Source organism: Nicotiana tabacum, chromosome 2 (assembly GCF_000715075.1).
Source record: "Nicotiana tabacum cultivar K326 chromosome 2, ASM71507v2, whole genome shotgun sequence".
Taxonomy (NCBI): Eukaryota; Viridiplantae; Streptophyta; class Magnoliopsida; order Solanales; family Solanaceae; genus Nicotiana; species Nicotiana tabacum.
Window position 1 is genome coordinate 115,932,455 of NC_134081.1, and position 20,393 is coordinate 115,952,847.

The following is a 20,393-nucleotide window of genomic DNA, read 5'->3' on the forward strand; positions in this document are numbered from 1 at the left end:
TCCGGGACAGAGTGGAAGTAACCTCCGTGGAGGACAAGATGCGGGAGTCGAGGATGGGATGGTTCGGACATGTTAAGAGGAGAAGCATTGATGCTCCTGTTAAGAGGTGCGAGAGGTTGGCCATGGCGAGTTTGAGAAGAGGTCCAGGTAGGCCTAAGAAGTACCGGGGATAGGTGATTAGACAGTGCATGACGTTGCTTCAGCTCACTAAGGACATGACCCTTGATAGGAGGGCATGGAAGTCGAGGATTAAGGTAGAAGGTTAGTGGGTAGTTTCTTAGTTGCTCACCGATAGTCTTAGTAGCACGCATGTCCCTTCATATTCTTAGATTTTTATTGCGTTATGTGGTTTTGTTCGCCTTAGGTATTGTATCCCTTGTTACTATTATTTGGCACTACTTATCCTTTATCTCCCTCTTTTTCTTCTCTCTTCCTTTCTTACTTTCTTCTTTTTCTTCTTCTTCTTTTCACCCTTTCCGAGTCGAGGGTCTATTGGAAACAATCTCTCTACCTGCATTAGGTAGGGGTAACGTCTGCGTACATACTACCCTCCCCAGACCCCACGGTGTGGGATAATACTGAGTATGTTGTTGTTGTTATTGTAGTTTTAAATTCATTAATGGGTCGAACGAAATACAGACAAATTCACTAGTTAAGTTGATAAAATAATAAAAACTTGACGGAAATTTGGTTGGGCAGTAATTAATCTTTTCACTTAAAACTTTCTTTTCATGTGTAAGAAGTTCAAAAGTGGATTTAATACTTAATATTAGTTTTCCAAAGGCATGAAAGAGTCGGCAATACAATCACATCTACCAATACATTTCAATATTAGAGAGGACACATATAGGTATAGTGTTTTGACCAAAAAAAATTAAAGTTAAAATAAAGTCAACATTTCATGTACAAAAAAGTCAACTTTTAGTAAATTTATAGGCATACTCAAACAATAGCTGATGACTTATTTACATACACGTGTTTCGCGAATACGAACTCATTAAAGCTTACCTATTTAATAGACCAAAAAGCATACATGAACAATGATGACTAATGTCCAACAATGAAAATTCTCACCCCCTACTAATAAAAAAAAATTAAAATAAAACTTTTCAATACCATTTGACCACAGTAATCCTAATTATGATGATATTAAAAATGTAACGCATTACAATGTAACTCTCCAATGAATCTCGTATTAATAGATACATGTACTAGATTTGTGAAAAGTTAATGCCTTTTTCCTTTAAAAAAGATCCAAAATTTCCTGAAATTATTTACATCTAATTATACAGATTACCTGTAACTAGTTAAATAGGTAAGCCTTTTTCCTTCTAAAGGATCTTCACACAAATAGCTAGTCGAATTTATTATTTTTTTTTATTTATCAAATATATATAAATTATATAATAACTATACATAATTATACATAAAATATATATATATATTATATATTTGTCAACTATTTTAAATTTAAACGCTCCTATTTAAGTTAATTATTCTTTGGGGGAGGGCTAGAGAAAGAAATTTGGTGCAATTCATGAAAGTAGCCGTTACTGCACATGGTCCCATTGGTACATTTAACTTTAGAACATTTTATAGAAACTAAAAAATGAAAAAAAGTAACGTAACAAAACCCAATAAAAGCAAGAAAATCTCTCTTACTACATTAAACAATTCCATTAAAATACTTTCTTTACAAAACAGATCACATTCAAGTCACCTTGCCCCCCATAATAGCCATTTTTCAGATGTTTCTTTTTTCATGTACCTCTCTTTGTCAGTTTCTGCTTTTATCATCTTTCTTTAATTATTAAAACAGACCCTGTTGATCTTCTATTCAACTGTCCTTTTGAATTCTTTAATTCACAGTTCCATTTTCTGATAAGAATTCTCTCTTCTTTGGCAAGTCCAAGAAGTACTTTCATCAGTCACAGAGTACGAATCTCTACACCCTTTTCTTAGTTTTAGGTAATGGTCTGTTTGTTCATTTTGTTATTTTTAGCTTGTCCTATATCCACATTATATGTAAATATTTATATGTGAAAATTTGCAACTTGTTCATGTGTTGTTGTAATGCCAAGATTGCATCTTTTTAAGGAGCTATGGAAAATATTGCTCCTTTATAGTAGTTCCAGAATTGGGTTGATTTTACAAAAACAACAACCTACCCAGTATTATTGCACACTGTGGGATTGAGTTGATTTTGTTTCAGATTTTTATTTGGTACAAATTGTTCATTATTTTCAGTTATAAGATATTTTCTGTACCAATGGGGTAATAGAAGAATATAGGAGCAAAACAAAATGCTGTGAAGCTGGAATCTTTCTTTGGCAATAGTCAACTGTCAATTGAAACCTGGTCTTTTAGTCCTAGAATATGTTGGCGGGGAGTCTTTTGTCTTATTTTGGAATAACTAATATTTAATTGTAGGAAAATTTCATTGGATAGAACAATTTGAAATTATTGACAGTTGAAAGCTAGTTTCAGGTTTCTGGAATTTGGTACATTTTAATTATGTGTTGTTCTAAATTTAAATGATGGTAACTCGAGAATGAGTCTACATTCATGACTTATAGGATGTTGATTTACGAGGATTCGATGGATGAGGGGGGGAATGTTGATTTACAAGGTTTCAATTTATATGAAGATAACTTGAGTTGGATATCCTCAGATTATTCCAGAATGAAGGTAAACATGGCTAAGAGTGGATAATGAACAAAGGAAATAAGAATGGCATTTTCATTGCTTAGCTATTTCTTTGGGTGGTGAACTGCTTCATCTTACACGCAATTTCTGCTGTGAGTTATTGAGAAGCAAACTAGTGTGTTGAGAGGCCCTTATATTTAGGGTAAAAGATGACATTGATGAAGCAGGTCCTAAATGGGTCAATTTGAATTGATCCAGCTCTAGATGTTTATATGTAGTAATTAAGTCAGTGATGGATCCCACCGGGGGCACAGGTAGTTGCAACGACTGCGATCTCAAGATGTTGTGAATTTAGTGTTTCTTCTTTAGAACTTTTGGTAAATTTTTACAGAAGGCTTAGCACTAGTTCCTTGGAGTGAACAACCATAACACCCTTTCTACGAATGTATTAGCATAATCCAGGACCAAGTATTTTGCAATGTTCGAGAGAGGAGAGTTATTATAGAATGTTATTCTTGAAATTTGGGATTTGATCATGCTAAAAATGTTAAACAAGTTGTTCCAAGAAATGTGATTTACATGGAGTATGGTTGATTATCGTCAAATACGATACAATGTGAGTACACGGACACAAACTACTCACTCCTTTCAGAAGGAATGCTGTGAAGATAACACCCTTTCTACGAATGTATTAGCATAATCCAGGACCAAGTATTTTGCAATGTTCGAGAGAGGAGAGTTATTATAGAATGTTATTCTTGAAATTTGGGATTTGATCATGCTAAAAATGTTAAACAAGTTGTTCCAAGAAATGTGATTTACATGGAGTATGGTTGATTATCGTCAAATACGATACAATGTGAGTACACGGACACAAACTACTCACTCCTTTCAGATACTATGAGTGTGAGGGTTAAGAAGGAATGCTGTGAAAAAGTAGATAGCAAAAGGAGCTAGTATAGCCTTATCCAATTCTATTTTATAAATAAACGTGATCATAACTTTAGTTGGCTAGACTGTTAAGGTGATTACTTTTAAGAGCAGTGTTTTTTTCATGCCTCATCCATGAGTTCCTTGGCTTATGTTCATGGTTTATCTTAGTGCATTCATGAGTTTTGTGCTTTCCTTTCGCTTTCTTTTTTCCCAAGGTTCCATTGACACCTCTATTATTTTTCTCAATCTGTTGTTGGCAAAGAATTTTACTGAGATTCAATTTAGAGATCTTGATTTGGTTGTCAATGTAAAGGGGGATAGTTTGCTCTAGAGACCAATCTCATAATTGAAAACGTGGGATGAAATCTTTCCTCCACAATAATTTAACATGGGGATAGCTTAGTTTCTTGTTTGGCATAAAGGTTTTCTCATTCATGAATGTGTAGTGTACTAATCCCATTGTTGAAACTTGACTCAAATGTATGTTATATATTGTTTCTGATAGGATTCTTCTTGACATATTTATCTCACTAAAGAGTTCTAATATTGCAGAAAAGTCTTTGAAGCAGAAACATGGCCAGTCTGAGTGATATAGGTGTCGCAGCTGCTATTAACATTCTGAGTGCATGTATTTTTTTAATTGCATTTGCAATCCTTCGAATACAACCTGTCAATGATAGGGTATACTTCCCGAAATGGTACCTAAAGGGTCTAAGAAGCAGTCCTTTGCACTCGGGTACGATTGTCAACAAGTTTGTGAACTTGGATTTCCGTGCATACCTGAAGTTTCTGAATTGGATGCCTGCTGCATTGCAAATGCCAGAACCGGAGCTTATTGACCACGCAGGATTGGACTCTGCTGTCTACTTGAGGATTTATTTGATAGGGTATCTTCACTTGGCACTTTCACTTCTTGTTTTCCATTTTCTGTATTAAGGTATAACTACGGAGCAGCATATCTTTGTCACATTATGCCCAGGACACCGATTCAAACTGCAAGCACACACTAGGGAATATGATGACCAAAATTTTAGACAGGGACCTCTTTTTACCCACATAATATTGAAAATCATTCATGAAACTTGAGTTTTATGACCATTGTGTATATTATAATTATCCCCCGTACATTGGAATCTTATTTGAATCATGATTACCATGTTTCAAGTTTTTAGATACCTTGTGACTAGCTTATAGTTGCTTTCTATATTCCATGTCTATTTGGAAAATCCTTAAATATGTTTTCTTATGCCAGATAACAGCTTTGCCTATCCCTCCATTTGTTTCGACATTTTTCTTTGGTCACAGAAATATTTAAAAGCTAACCTATTTTTTCAAGAAATTGCTATATGGCCTTTAACTCTTTTTATGATGATAATCATCTTGAAAATAGACCTCAAGCACTTAGAACACTTGAAAGATGTAATAGTTTTCTATTTTGAATGAAAATCTTTAGCACACATCAATATGAGCAACTAAAATATTGCGTGGCTAATCATATCATACCTCGAAGAGTGAGTAATGATGTAATCTATTGCTGATAAATGTACTTCCAATAAACAATATGAGTAGATAATTAATTCAAATTAGCATAACAGTTTTTCTTTTGGCATTGGGAATCCTGCCTAATGATGTGGCTATTGTTAACTTTTTAGGAACCATATCAGAATCTTTTTGGATAACCAGTGGCTTCTGTCTCTTATCTCTGTTTCTAGCATACTTAATATCAATAATCCCAGGGCTTATGAAAGCCAGAATATATTGTCTTTAATAGCTTAATGAGTAGTTGTTTGTTCCTTCCCCACTCCGCTTTTCATTGTACATTCCTTTTGGTTCAATGCAGGCTTAAAATATTTGTCCCAATTGCTTTTATTGCTTTCTCAGTCATGGTTCCGGTTAATTGGACCAATCGTACATTGGAGCGTTCTAATTTGACTTACAGTGACTTAGACAAGCTTTCAATTTCAAATATTCCTCTGGGATCACAGAGGTAAGCAAAATATTCATTGCTGTATAGATTGCAATTGTTCTTTCTGAAATTGATAGGCCTTTTTTTTCCTTTTAACTTTTCCATTAGTTTTCTTTGACAATTCTAAAGATGTTCCTGGTTTCACTTATGTCATGTGCTCCTTTTTAAGATACCAGTGTCCTTAAGTCTCTTTGATACTTGTCAAGTCCTTAAAAATTAGAAGCTCCTGATTGCTTGGTCCCACTGTAAGTATTCAAAGTATGTTAATCTTCTAATAAATGTAATTTGAAGGGAATTTCATAGAGAATTTACTTTAAAATTCCAAAACGAATCAAATATACGAGCTGAGAAACCCCATGACATGGCAGCACACTGTAAAAGAAGAAAAGAAATCGTAGCATATAAAGCCTGCCATATTTAACATATTGTATTCGAATAAAGTAGAGTGCCTACATAATTTATGCACGTAAGGAGATATCAAAGTGTCTTACCAAAATGAGATTCCTTCTGTGTGCATCAAAAGCTCTTTAAGACATCTCACTACAGATGGCCGCAAAATGACTAGTCTGGGTAGTTTAATTGGTCAACAGTTCATTATGTACATTATATATTGATCAACTTCTGTTCTAACTAAAAACTATTGGACATATCATGCTTGCCGAAATTATTGAATGCGGAAAGAGAGAAAGTAATCCAATATTGATTTTTATATTGTGAGAAAGCACGAGAGAAAATATATTATTGATATTCGATACTCAATACAATACAAGAGGTCCTTATTTATAGCTATACTCTACAAGGACATATTACTCATATTCCAATGTGGGACAAGACTACATTATGTACATATCTGTAAACTAACACTCCCCCTCAAGCCGGTGCATACAAATCATATGTACCGAGCTTGTTACATATATAACCAATACGAGGACTAGTGAGAGACTTGGTAAAAATATCTGTAAGTTGATCATTCGACCTCACAAACTTTGTAGCAATCTCTCCTGAAAGTATCATTTCTCTGACGAAGTGACAATCAATCTCAATGTGTTTAGTTCTCTCATGGAACACTGGATTTGATGCAATATGAAGGCGACTTGATTATCGCACACAAGTTCCATCCGACTGATTTCACCAAATTTCAATTCCTTGAGCAATTGTTTGGTCCAGACTAGCTCACATGTTGCCATAGCCATTGCTCGATATTCTGCTTCTGCACTAGACCGAGCAATTACATTCTGTTTCTTGCTATTCCAAGACACCAAATTTTCTCCTACTAAAACACAATATCCAGACTTAGAACGTCTATCAGAAGGTGATCCTGCCCAATCAGCATCTGAGTATCCAACGATCTGTTCATGACCTCGATTCTCAAACAGTAACCCTTTGCCTGGAGCCGATTTTATATACCGAATAATGCGGACAACTGCATCCCAATGACTATCAAAGGGAGAATTCATAAACTGACTTACATGATAAGAAATGTCGGGTCTAGTCACTGTGAGATAATTTAACTTACCAAATAGCTGCCTATAACTTGCACGATTGCTAAGCGGCTCCCCCTGTCCTGGCAGAAGCTTAGAATTCGGATCCACCGGAGTGTCAACAGGTTTGCAACCTATCATCCCTGTCTCCTCAAGAATGTCTAAGGCATATTTTCTTTGAGAAATAACAATACCTGAGCTAGAGTGAGCAACTTCAATACCTATAAAGTACTTCAATTTGCCTAGATCCTTAGTTTGAAAGTGCTGGAAGAGATGCTGCTTCAGATTGATAATACCATCCTGATCATTGCCAATAATAACAATATCATCAATATAGACTACCAGATAAATACAGAGACTTGAAGTAGAGTGCCGATAAAACACAGAGTTATTAGCTTCACTACGAGTCATGCCAAACTCCTGGATAACCGTGCTGAACTTACCAAACCAGGCTCGAGGAGACTGCTTCAGACCATAAAGTGACCGACGCAAGCGACATACAAGGTCACGAGACTCCCCTGAGCAACAAAACTAGGTGGTTGCTCCATATAAACCTCATCCTCAAGATCACCATGAAGAAAAGACATTCTTAATGTCCAGCTGATAGAGAGGCCAATGACGAACCGCAGCCATGGATAGAAAAAGGTGGACTGATGCGACTTTAGCCACGGGAGAGAAGGTATCACTGTAATCGAGCCCAAATATCTGAGTATATCCTTTGGCAACATGACGGGCCTTAAATCGATCAACCTGGCCATCGGGACCAACTTTGACTGCATAAACCCAATGACAACCAACAGTAGATTTACCTGAAGGAAAAAGGAACAAGCTCCCAAGTACCACTTGTATGTAAAACAGACATCTCGTCACTCATAACCTGTCGCCATCCTGGATGAGACAACGCTTCACCTGTAGACTTAGGGATGGAAACCGAGGACAAAGAAGATATAAAAGCGTAATGGGGAGATGACAAACGATGATAACTTAAACCGACATAATAGGGATTAGGATTAAGTGTGGTCCGTATACCTTTCCGAAGTGCAATCAGTGTACTAGGAAGAGACAAGTCCGCAGTAGGAGCAGGGTCAGTCGCAGGACGAGAACCAGTGGGGCCTGATGTAGGGTGCGGACGACGATGATAAGTCAAGAGTGGTGTTCCTGTGGCTGGGGATCTAGGAGGAACAACACTAGACTCCTCAACGGTTGGTATGGGTGAAACTTCTGTGGTCGAAGGTGGATGAGGAGCTATAGTAAACTCCTCAAAGGTCGGTATAGGTAAGACCTCAGATATATCATGGTGGTAGAAGGGACATTGTGTAGACTGGTATATCGGTATAGTAAACTAACAGATGCAAGACTAAAAGAACAGCCAGGGACATAAAGAACGGAATCTAGGGTGATAGAAGATAAGAGATTAGCTTGTCCAACTTCTTTTGCCTTAGTTTGACATCCATTGGCTAAAGTAACCGTGGGAAGAGACTGTGAATATACAATATTCGACAAAAGTGATATATTACCAGAGATGTGATCAGAAGCGCCTTAGTCCATGACCCATGGTCCAAGAGTACTAGACTGGGAAATACCATGTAAGGAATGGCACATTTCACGAGTGTGTCCAAGTTTGTGACAATAAGAACACTTGGGTCTAGATCTTCCAAAACGACCTCCTCCTCGTCTATTCTCCATAGTTTGAGACGCCCGAACATCCACTGTCTGGGATTCGAGAACAGAGGAATCAAGTATTTGTGATGAGATCACTAGGTGACTTGGTCCTACAGCAAGACGGAGTAATCGAGAGAATAATTCATTAACTGTGGGGACAGTCAGACTAGCCAAAATCTGGTCGCGTACTGAATCAAGATCATTAGGAAGTGCAGCGAGGGTAAGAACTAGAAACATCTTCTGTCGATGCTCTTGTTGTTTTTCAACACTAGCAGAAACTGGTATCAACTTCTCAATTTCTCCATGACTGCCTATACTTGACCCAAGTAAGTAGACATATCTAATTCCTGCTTCTTTAAGTCTATCATCCGCGATATCACATCATAGCAGCGGGATATGTCATTAGTGTATAAGGTACGAGCCTTTGCCCAAACCAAATAACATGTCTGGAATGGACGAAACAAGGGCATCAACTTGGAATCAATAGATCGCCACAAGATGCTACATAACTGAGCATTGATCTTTGCCCAAAGTGCTATCGCCTTTTCATCTCCTTCGCTAGACCGTTTGATTAGATGATCTTGAACACCTTGATCTTTACACCATAACTCGACAGATGAAGCCCAAGCTAAGTAGTTTGAACTTCCCATTATAGGTTCCGAGGTAATCATAACACTAGAGTTTCAAGAACTCATGTTTCTAGACCCAAAAACATCAAATCCCAAAGACATCGTTGCAAATTATTACCAAATAAGAGAAGAATCAACTGTAATCCACTGAAACAGAGTAAGGAAACACTGAAACAAAATAAGGGAATACTGTAGTCGTCGGAATCTTATTGTAGCTGCCGGAAAAAACTCAAAGTAGTTGGAATGAAATGAAAAGAGTAAGGGTAGGATCGGAATTACCAGGCGATCCGACTGTTCAACTGGAACTTTCTCAAAATCTGGCCGGAACAGAGCTCACGCACCTGCGCGTGGTCAGATCTTGCCGGAAAATTTCTTCCTTTTCCGGCGCGTGAGGGCGCGTGGACGTGTGTTTTCCGGTGGGGTTGTCTGGGGTTTGGTCGCCGGAGCCTGAGGAGTCTAGTGGCGGTATTGGTTTTTTGCACAGTACCAACAGAAAGTGATTTGCTTACGGACAACCTTCTAAGTCGCCGGAAAATTGCACGGCGAAGAGGTCTTTCTTCCCGGAAGTCGCTGGAATGATGCACAGCGACAGGTTTCTCACTAATGCTCTGATATCATGTGAGAAAGCACGGGAGAAAATATATTATTGATATTTGATACTCAATACAATACAAGACGTCCTTATTTATAGTTATACTCTACAAGGACATATTACTCCTATTCCAATGTGGGACAAGACTACATTATGTACATATCTGTTAACTAATACATATTAAGACACACGAGAAAAACAAGTTTTAAGTCTTAATAGAGAAAAGGAGAAAGAAAAAGTTTAAGTCCCACTGAGCCTTTAAATATAGGAATTAAAGTTACAAGTTGACAGTTTGCTGTTTTAACAGTATAATTGCCCATTGTCGGATTCTCCGTTATGCATAAAATAAGGTTTCATGTTCTGGGAGTCAATATAGAGGAACTAAAGATTTACTAACAATAAAACACAATGATGACATGTTAAATATCTTTCAACTATTAGGTACACAATTAAGGACATTAGACTTCTACATGCATGTTTTTGGGGAAGTGGTGTAGGTGGTTTCTTTATGACTTGTGGTGCTGTTATCCTGTGAATAACTTTCTAGTGTTTAAGTATTTGAACATCTGCTTGCAGATTCTGGACCCATCTGGTAATGGCTTACATCTTTACTTTCTGGACTTGCTATGTGCTGAAAAGGGAGTATGAGATAATTGCATCGATGAGGTTGCATTTTCTTGCATCAGAACGTCGACGACCAGATCAATTTACAGTAAGAACCCTAGTTAATATATTATGATGCCAATCTTTGTAGTAGTAAGATATTTTCTTTCTCTTAGGCCTACTTTGGCTATCAATTTACTTTATAGCAAGAGAAAAGTACATACTTCAAAATTTTTAAGATAATTGTGTCTTTGTTAGCGAAAACTTAATATTGATCTTGGGACTTGGATAACTTGGTCACAGTTAGATGCAAAAGGTTACTTAACTTCAGCATATCCCATCTTAGAATTCGACTTATTCTGGGTCAGTTTGAAGCTGTAAATTAATATTATGCTTGGTGTTAATTTGTCTTTCAAGGCCATCAGTCGTCTCCCTTTGTCAATAATAACCACCTTATTAGAGAGACATTAGAATAACCTAATTAGTGTTCTTTTCTTTTCCTTTCATTTCTTTTTTTCTTCTTTTCTTTTCTTTTTTTGGGTTAAACCTTAACCTTGCAACAATTGCGGCCTTCAATTTCTTCTCATTCTACTCTCTTGTCCAATATCATATGCTATACAACAATTAACTAAATGTGGTAAAGTGATGCCTAGTGTGACTTATGCATGTTTTTGACGATTACTATGTCGTGCCCAGGTACTTGTCCGAAATGTGCCACCAGATCCTGATGAATCAGTGAGTGAGCTAGTGGAGCACTTTTTCATGGTCAACCATCAAGATTATTATTTAACTAATCAGGTCGAAATTCGAACACCTACCTTCTCATTTAAAACATTTGCTGTCTGCCAAAGTTGATGCATAATTTTCTCTCTTTTGCTATCATACTGACCTCTAAAGGACTCTGTAGTGTTAGCTCTTAACATATTGAATAATCAATATGGATGAAGGAATACAATAGCATGAATTAGAAGGTGAAGAACAAGGTGTTATTGACAGTTCAATGTAGGCAAGGCAGAACATGAGTTTACCATATTTAGTAGCTGATACCTATTAGTTTATCTGATACTTAGAGAATATGTTGTCTATTGCGCGCACAATATATGTCATCTCTTGTTTTCGAGTCCTATTAGAGATTTATATACCAGTGAAAAAGATAGTGAACTTCTGCTACTTTTTAGTTTTATTTAGTAAAATATTGGTCTGAGATGAGGTAGTCATATTTATCTGGAAATAAAATATAGAGATTTTTCCGTTTACCTTTACATTCGAATTTCTGCACTAGTTACCTTGTTTATTAGACATGCAGCTTCTAACACCAATATGGCAGGAGGAGTCAGTCTATGATGATTTTCTTTCCCCTTAATAAATGTGTAGGTTGTATACAATGCCAACAAGTTAACAACGCTAGTCAATGAGAAGAAGAAAAAGCAGAATTGGCTTGATTATTATCAACTCAAGTATACTAGAAATCAGTCCAAAAGGCCCACATTAAAGGTATTATTTATAGTTTATTTTTGCTCTGGTATTAGCTAGTTATCTTGAGGAGAAATGTCTGTTTCTCACATCCCAGTACTAACGCCCAATGAGGAATTCTTTTCTATTAAGCAGACTGGTTTTCTTGGCTTATTCGGCAAGACCGTTGATGCAATTGATTACTATACTTCTGAAATTGAAAAGCTGTCAAAAGAAGTAAGTACCAACAATATTATTTTTTACATGGTTGAGTTTTTTGCGTACTGCAACTTTGTAATATATTTAACTGTATTGGGAGGACCAGTATCTTTTTTTTTTTTTTTTTTTTTTTGCATTCTTATGCTTAATGCTTCTGCCCTTCTTATATTGGGGAATTCTAAACCTTAAAAAGGATTATTAGAAATTTGTGATCAAGACAGATCGACTATGAAAATATGAGGTAAATCAGTTGAGTTGGTTGAATGTCACCTTATAGGGAGAGTTCTTTGGCATTTTAGTTAATTTGGGAAATGTTCCACTGAAAGTAACATAGTGATAGCTACATCCTCAGGTGTCAGTAATTAATGATGATTTTGTAAAATTCCTTATAACGGTCCTCATGCATCACCACTTTGGTTTGTGTATATATCAGATATCTGATGAGAGAACGAATATTATTGGGAACTCCAAATCTATTATGCCGGCGGCATTTGTTTCCTTCAGAACAAGATGGGGAGCTGCTGTTTGTGCACAAACACAACAAGCCAGAAATCCAACACTGTGGTTAACTGAGTGGGCTCCGGAACCTCGTGACGTCTACTGGGATAATTTGGCAATTCCTTATGTTTCACTGTCAATCAGGAGGCTTATTGTTGCTGTGGCATTTTTCTTCCTTACCTTCTTTTTCATGATTCCCATTGCATTTGTACAGTCCCTTGCTAATATTGAGGGAATAGAGAAAGCATTACCTTTCTTGAAATCATTGATTGAAGCGTGAGTCTCTTCTTCTTCGCACTGTTTCCTCTCTAGCTCATTTCAGACAACTTAACTTATATAGTTTTTGAATAGCAGCCGTGGAAAACATAGAAGGTAATGTACTATTGCCTGTGTTTATACTAAATGATGCTTTTCCATGCAGTAAAGCTGTAAAATCCTTCATCCAAGGGTTCCTCCCTGGAATTGCGTTGAAGATTTTCCTCATCTTCCTCCCTTCAATATTGATGCTGATGTCAAAATTTGAAGGATTTAGCTCCATATCAGCTCTTGAAAGGAGATCCGCAACAAGATATTATATTTTTCAGTTTGTTAATGTGTTTCTTGGAAGCATCATTACTGGGACGGCATTTCAGCAGCTAAATAATTTCATGCATCAGTCAGCAAACGAGTATGTCCTCAAGAACTTCATCTCTAATTCTCTAATGCAGAATGTCTCATTCCAGCATGTTACTTCTTAAATTGACTTCTAGATACAGCTGCTATTTCATTTGTCAATCCCATGCCTCTGTTTGTTATACTCTCTAATCTCAATGCCAGGGGAAATGTTCCACGCTGTTTTGCTTGCTGATTATAAAGATTATACGAATAAAAGGTTGAGTGATTTCTGACGCAGAATACCGAAGACAGTTGGTGTATCCATTCCAATGAAGGCAACCTTCTTCATAACTTACATAATGGTGGATGGGTGGGCAGGAGTTGCTGGAGAGATACTTAGATTGAAGCCATTGATATTCTTTCACTTGAAAAACTTCTTTTTGGTGAAGACTGAGAAGGACAGAGAAGAGGCAATGGATCCAGGAAGTCTCGGGTTCAACACTGGTGAACCTCAGATACAGCTCTATTTCTTACTTGGCCTTGTTTATGCTGTTGTGTCACCGATCCTACTCCCTTTCATCATAGTATTTTTCGGCCTGGCGTATGTTGTATATCGGCATCAGGTAAAGCTTAATTAATTTTTGAAAAAATCTTTCATTTGATAAGTTTATTTTTTCAAAAGGATTTCTTCAAGTGGAATAAAAATCAATTCAAGAACTTCATAAATTACTGTTTTTTGTATTTTGTTAGTCACAGTTCTGCCTGTATTTTGGCATGGTACTTCTTCTAGGTGCACATTATGCATGACTTTATGTGCATCTGTATGTTGTCAGGGACGGAGCTAGAGAGCGAGATTCGGGTTCGGCCGAACTCAGTAACTTTGGTCCAAATTTTGTAGTTATCTTAAAAATCTATTTAATATGTATAAATTATTAATTTAAACTCCATCAACAAAAAAGTGCTAGAATCTTGAACCCATAAGCTTCAAATCCTGCCTCCTCCTTCTGTATGCTCTTTATCCTTTTGACTGAAATTTGAAAGATGATAATTTTGAAGTACATTTGCCTCTGTCTTGAGGCTTCTAATTGGACTCAATTTATGGCGTGATCAGCTCCCTCTGTTTTCATTCATTTCATTTTTGTTTCTTGGTTAACAGTATAGCATGTCAGGCATCTATATAGCACAACAATGCGGCCATTTTGTGTTTGCTTCCCCTAATTTATGTGCACAGTCGAAACAATATTTGCAATTCTATGTGGACATTCGGAAACCTGATTTATAATGTTTTTGTTTTACCTGTAGATTATAAATGTCTATAACCAGGAGTATGAAAGTGCAGCAGCATTCTGGCCTGATGTGCATGGTCGCATCATAACCGCGCTCATAGTCTCTCAATTGCTTCTAATGGGACTGTTAAGTACAAAGGGAGCTTCTCATTCAACTCCACTGCTTATTACACTCCCTGTACTAACCATATGGTTCCATTTGTTCTGCAAAGGTCGTTATGAGCCGGCTTTCGTCAGATATCCATTGCAGGTATTGCAGCTTTGTCTATTGCTTTTTCCTTTTCCCTTTTATGATTTATGGCCAACTTGAGGGAGTTGGTGATTTTTCTTTGGCATCCTTTTCTTAATCAATATCAGGAAGCAGTGATGAAAGATACGCTAGAACGTACAAGGGAGCCAAATTTCAACTTGAAAGAGTACCTTCAGGATGCTTATATCCACCCTGTTTTCAAAGGCGAAGAAGATATTGAGAGTGATGCAGCCAGCAAAGATGGGGAGCTGGAACCTTCACTCGTCCCAACAAAACGCCAATCTCGTTTCAACACTCCATTGCCAAGCAAAAGGAGTGGTTCATCTCCTCCATTATTATCCGATTTTGATGCAAATACGCGAGTATAGCTAGAAGCCTCTGATTTATAAGCATACAGTGAGCATCATCACAGATAAAGCCAACTTGAAGAGAGTAGCTTGGCCAAAGTATATTCTTAGTCGAAGCATGCAAGTTTTTGTGAGCAGGCAGAAATCTGTTTGGCCTGCATGTTTCAAGGTTATAGAGTTGTGTTTAGTCTTGTACATAACCATCTTGGTTCTCTATTACTTTAATTGGAAGTTGTTCTCATTTCCTGTCTACAATCAGCTGGTAAAAAGATGGCATAAAAACCTTGCCATGTAAATCAAAAACCTTTTAGATGAAGACAACTCTATTTTAAGGGGGAGAGAGGATATTTTTACTTCCAAGTTTCTCATGACTATGAAAGGAAATGGTCATTTCTTCTTTTGTTGGCATTTTGCACTTTTGTCTAAGGCTCTTTTTTTTTTTCCTTTGCCATTGCTGTCATTGAAAACTACTGCAGCCCAAGAAAAGTAAAGATGGGATATAGTAGAAATTTTAAATTAAAGAGAAATGAAGAATAAGGTTTACTGCACTTTTCACAGGAAATGGCTCGTGAAAGCCTTGGCATCTATAGCAGAAATTTTCAGTTTTCCAGAGGATTTCCTAATCAATTTGGCACTAACAAAGACAGAGGGATCCCAAGAAAGAAGAGTCTTGATTTACCATACTGCAATTTTACTAGGAAATGATCCTTATTTTGCCTATGCACTCCTAAATATTCCTCATTGACGGGCTGAATGAACCAATTACATGTCCTAGGTCTAAGAAAAGATTATCCCACGTAGATTAAATTAGTGGAACTTCCTCCTATTTGATTATTTTGAATGTTGCAAAAATACTTCTCCTAATAGGAATATATCTTCTAATGAAAAAGTTTTTGCTAACTAGTAAAAGAACGAGAGGTAAAAAGTTAAATCATTAATTATCACAAATGAGAAAAACAAATAGGTGCCAAGATAAGTTTTATACCAGTTTCATAGGTAATACTGTATTACCTTTTTCCAGTGCATAAAATAATAGGGATATCAAAAACTGCATATATCAATGTTGTCAATAGGAGTAATTTACCAGCTGTGTATCACTAATCAAAATAAATTCAAACGAATTAAACAAGATAAAGAAATTTAAACAAAACGAATCAACAGTAAGATAAAGGGAATTAAACAATCAACTCAGTGCTTCAAGAATTGATAGGTTTCTTTTTTTCACTGAGTGGGATGAAGAGTTCAGAAGCATTAAACAATCCCTCCTTCCTAGAATGGTATCAGATCACAGTCCAATTCAGCTCACTTGTGGATAATGGGAAAGGTCAAAATCATATTTCAAATTTGAGAATTGGTGGCTTGAGGTAGAAGGTTTCTCAGATTTAGTAAAAGGGTGGTGGTCTTCTTTTGTGGTTAGAGGTAGACCAGACTATATTTTGGCTACTAAACTGAAACTGTTAAAAGGGAAAATTGAAGGAATGGAATAAGGCCAATTATGGAAATCTGGGGAACAGAAAAATAGAAATACTTGTTCATATTTCTGAGCTTGACAAAATACAGGAGCAGAGGTGTCTCACTGATGATGAATTGATCATTAAGGCAAATTTATCAATGGTGTAATATGACCAAATTTTTATGACATTTGCCATAACATAATATTCATTATAATAAATTTGTGGTTCATGATATTTGTCATGACATAATATCCATTATAACAAATTTGTGGATCATGACATTTGCCATGACATAATATCCATTATTAGGCCAATGATTTCTTGCTATAAATAGAGGAGTTTCTCCTCATTTGCAAACACACCAATTCAAGAGCTTTTCACTCTTGTCTTTCTTTCTCCCCATTTATTTTATTATAGAGTATTTTGTAAGAGAGTGAGTGTTGGGAAACACTTGTGTGAACCCTTTCTTTGGAGTGATCTTGTAAGGTTATTCTCTTGGGGTATTTGGGATTAATTAGAGTATTTACTCTAATTTTGTACTCTCTTTTGTACTCTTGTTGGTATAGTGAAATTGCTCCTCTCCGCTTGTGGACGTAGGTCACCTTGACCGAACCACGTTAAATTTGTGTATTCTTTATATTCTTTAATTGCTGTTATTATCAACTTCCATTGTCTTTGTTATTGTCATTATACCGTTGTTTGGCTAAATTCCGCACTACCCGGGTTCCCGATCCTAACAAATTGGTATCAGAGCCAGATCTAACCGGGTTAATTTAAATAGCCAAAATGACTCTAACATAGTCTTATGTTGAGAAATTTAACCGAAGTGCAAACTTCGGAATGTGGCAATTAAAGATGGAAGCTATCCTAATTCAGGATGGCTTAGATTTGGCACTGCAAGGAAAGGAGAAGATGTCGGATAAAATGACGGACGAGGAGTTTGCTGTCATAGACAAAAAGGCAAAAGCAGGTATTATTTTAAATCTTTCAAATGAGGTTTTGCGTGAAGTTACAGCAGAAAGCTCAGCCAAAGGCATATGGCAAAAGCTTAAAACCTTATATATGAAAAGAACAGTAGAAAACAGGCTTTACCTAAAGCAAAAACTCTACACTTTTCGTTTGGCTGAAGGTACCTCTATACTTACTCATCTTGATACTTTTGATTCTCTTCTTATGGATTTAAGTAACATAGATGCTGAAATCAAAGATGAGGATCAAGTTGTGTTATTGCTTGTTTCCTTACCCCAGTCGTTTAAACATATAAGAGATACTATGCTTTATGGAAAAGATAATATCTCTTGTAAAGATATCAAATCTATTTTGAAATCAAAAGAACAAATAGATAGAGATATTACTGGAAAAACTAATGGGAACCAAGGGGAAGGCTTATTCATAAGGGATAGATCAAATAAGAAAGATTCAAGTAGTGAGAAACCTAAATCAAGGTCAAAATCCAGATACAGAAATGTCATGTGCAAATATTGTCATAAGAAAGGTCACATTATTTCTGAATGCTTTAAATTGAAAAATAAAGAAAAGCATACAGAAAAGAAAAATGAGCACAAAAATACTGACACTGCCGAAGCAAGTATAGCTGCTGATGAGACTGAGGGAACTATTTTTTTAGCAATTAATAATAGTTTCAAATCTAACAATGAGTGAATTTTAGATTCGGGTTGTTCTTATCATATGTGTCCCACTCGGGATTTATTTACCACATATGAATCTATTGGAGGTGGAGTTGTCTTGATGGGCAACAATGCTGCCTGCAAAGTTATTGGAAAAGGTATAATCCGAATCAAAATGCACGATGGTGTGGTGAGAACTCTCACCGATGTTAGACATGTTCCTGACTTGAAGAAAAATCTCATCTCTTTGGGTACTCTAGAATCTCTTGGGTGCAAGTACACAGGTGAATGTGGGGTTCTAAAAATTTCTCTTGGTGCTCTTGTGGTCATGAAAGCACGCAGATCTGGTACGTTGTATACTCTTTTGGGATCTACTGTTATAGGTGCTGCTTCAGTTTCAATATCAGATAAATCAGATTCTGACATCACCAAATTGTGGCATATGCAATTGGGGCATATGAGTGAAAAAGGTCTTTCCATCCTCAGCAAAAGAGGTCTCTTATGTGGCCAAAGTACCGAAAATATGGAGTTCTGTGAATATTGTATGTTCGGGAAACAGAAAAGAGTCAGCTTCAAATTTCCAGTGATTCATAGAATAAAAGGTACTTTGGATTACATTCATTAAGATCTTTGGGGTCCTTCACGTACCCCATCAAAAGGTGGTGCCAGGTATATGTTAACTTTCATTGATATTCAAGAAAAATTTGGGTTTATTTCCTGAAAAATAAAAGTGATGTTTTCTTAAATTTCAAACAATGAAAAATTTTGATTGAGAAGCAAACAGGAAAACAGGTTAAGCGGCTTAGAACAGATAATGGCTTGGAATTTTGTAATGATGAATTCAACAAATTTTGCAAGAATGAAGGAATTGCTCGACATCGTACTGTTAGAATGACACCTCAGCAAAATGGTGTGGCAGAAAGGATGAATAGAACTCTTTTGGAAAGGGCTCGTTGCATGATTTCAAATGCTGGGTTGACAAATGCCTTTTGGGCAGAAGCTATATCTACAGCTTGTTATATTGTCAACCGAGCTCCTTCTGCACCTTTGAACTTTAAGACCTCAGAGGAAGAGTGGTCAGGTACTCCTGCTAATTATTCTGATTTAAAGATATTTGGTTGCCCTGCATACATACATCTAAATAATGGAAAATTAGAGCCAAGGGATAAAAAGTGCATTTTCCTTGGGTATGCATCTGGGGTGAAAGGATACCGACTATGGTATCCTGATCCCATGGCACAAAAATTTATAATTAGCAGAGATGTAACCTTTGATGAATCCTCTATGTTACATTCTAGAAAAGAGTCTTCTAGTTCTTGTGATACAAATAAAGGAAAGTGTACACGGAACCCGGTGGAGATTGAGGTTGGCAATTCTTCGGAGCCAAGCTCATCAACTTTGGAGCAAAATACAGTTAAAACTCCTGAAGTTGAGATAGAAGCTGAAATTCCTGAAGTTGAGACTCCTGAAGTTGAACCAGAAGAAGATGAGTATTCTATAGCCAAACATAGACCAAGAAGAGAAGGTAAACAACCATTAAGGTTTGGAGATTATGTTGCATTTGCTTTTTCAGTTGCACAGGAAACTGAAGAAATTGGAGAACCATCAAAATATTCAGAAGCAGTTTCTGGTGCTGACTCAGCCAAGTGGCTGATTGCAATGAATGAAGAAATTGAGTCTCTCCACAAGAATGGTACTTGGTCTCTTGTGAAGCTGCCATCAGGAAAAAGAATTGTTGGTTGCAAATGGGTCTTCAAGAAAAAGGATGGCATTCCAGGGGTTGAAGATGCGAGGTATAAGGCACGATTAGTTGCAAAGGGCTATAGTCAGGTACAAGGAGTTGATTTTAATGATATTTTCTCACCTGATGTTAAACATAGCTCTATTCGTGTCTTGCTTGTCTTCGTTGCCATGTATGATATGGAATTAGAACAACTTGATATTAAGATAGCTTTCTTACATGGCGAACTTGAGGAACAAATATACATACATCAACCCGAAGGATTTGAAATTGAAGAAAAAGAAGATCATGTTTGCTTGTTGAAGAAATCCTTGTACGGATTAAAGTAGTCTCCAAGACAATGGTATAAAAAGTTTGATTCCTTTATGTTGGGTCATGGTTATTCGAGGAGCATGTATGATAGTTGTGTTTA

The 20,393-nt window shown here is 36.6% G+C and overlaps 1 protein-coding gene across 2 annotated transcripts; it reads left to right on the forward strand.

Moving 5' to 3' along the window:
- Nucleotides 1-1,662: 1,662 nt before the first annotated feature.
- On the forward strand, nt 1,663-15,518 carry LOC107786129 (hyperosmolality-gated Ca2+ permeable channel 1.5-like). 2 transcript variants are annotated; one of them, XM_016607567.2, is made up of 12 exons: nt 1,663-1,968; nt 4,132-4,466; nt 5,420-5,566; nt 10,486-10,621; nt 11,209-11,310; nt 11,887-12,006; nt 12,121-12,201; nt 12,617-12,957; nt 13,103-13,348; nt 13,574-13,898; nt 14,578-14,811; nt 14,919-15,518. In XM_016607567.2, the coding sequence occupies exons 2-12, from the start codon at nt 4,153-4,155 to the stop codon at nt 15,177-15,179; spliced, it is 2,307 nt and encodes a 768-aa protein (XP_016463053.2). In that variant the 5' UTR covers nt 1,663-1,968; nt 4,132-4,152; the 3' UTR covers nt 15,180-15,518. The 2 variants fall into 2 exon arrangements, with proteins under 2 accessions (XP_016463053.2, XP_016463052.2); XM_016607566.2 differs by having other exon boundaries at nt 1,797-1,935.
- The last annotated feature ends 4,875 nt before the right edge of the window (nt 15,519-20,393 follow it).

Bases quoted from the DNA above. Each gene is read 5' to 3' on its own strand.
- LOC107786129 (XM_016607567.2), top strand. From the start codon at position 4,153: ATGGCCAGTCTGAGTGATATAGGTGTCGCAGCTGCTATTAACATTCTG. The intron at 11,311-11,886 runs GTCGAAATTCGA...ATAAATGTGTAG, and splicing joins ATTATTATTTAACTAATCAG to GTTGTATACAATGCCAACAA. The intron at 13,349-13,573 runs GTATGTCCTCAA...TTTCTGACGCAG, and splicing joins ATGCATCAGTCAGCAAACGA to AATACCGAAGACAGTTGGTG.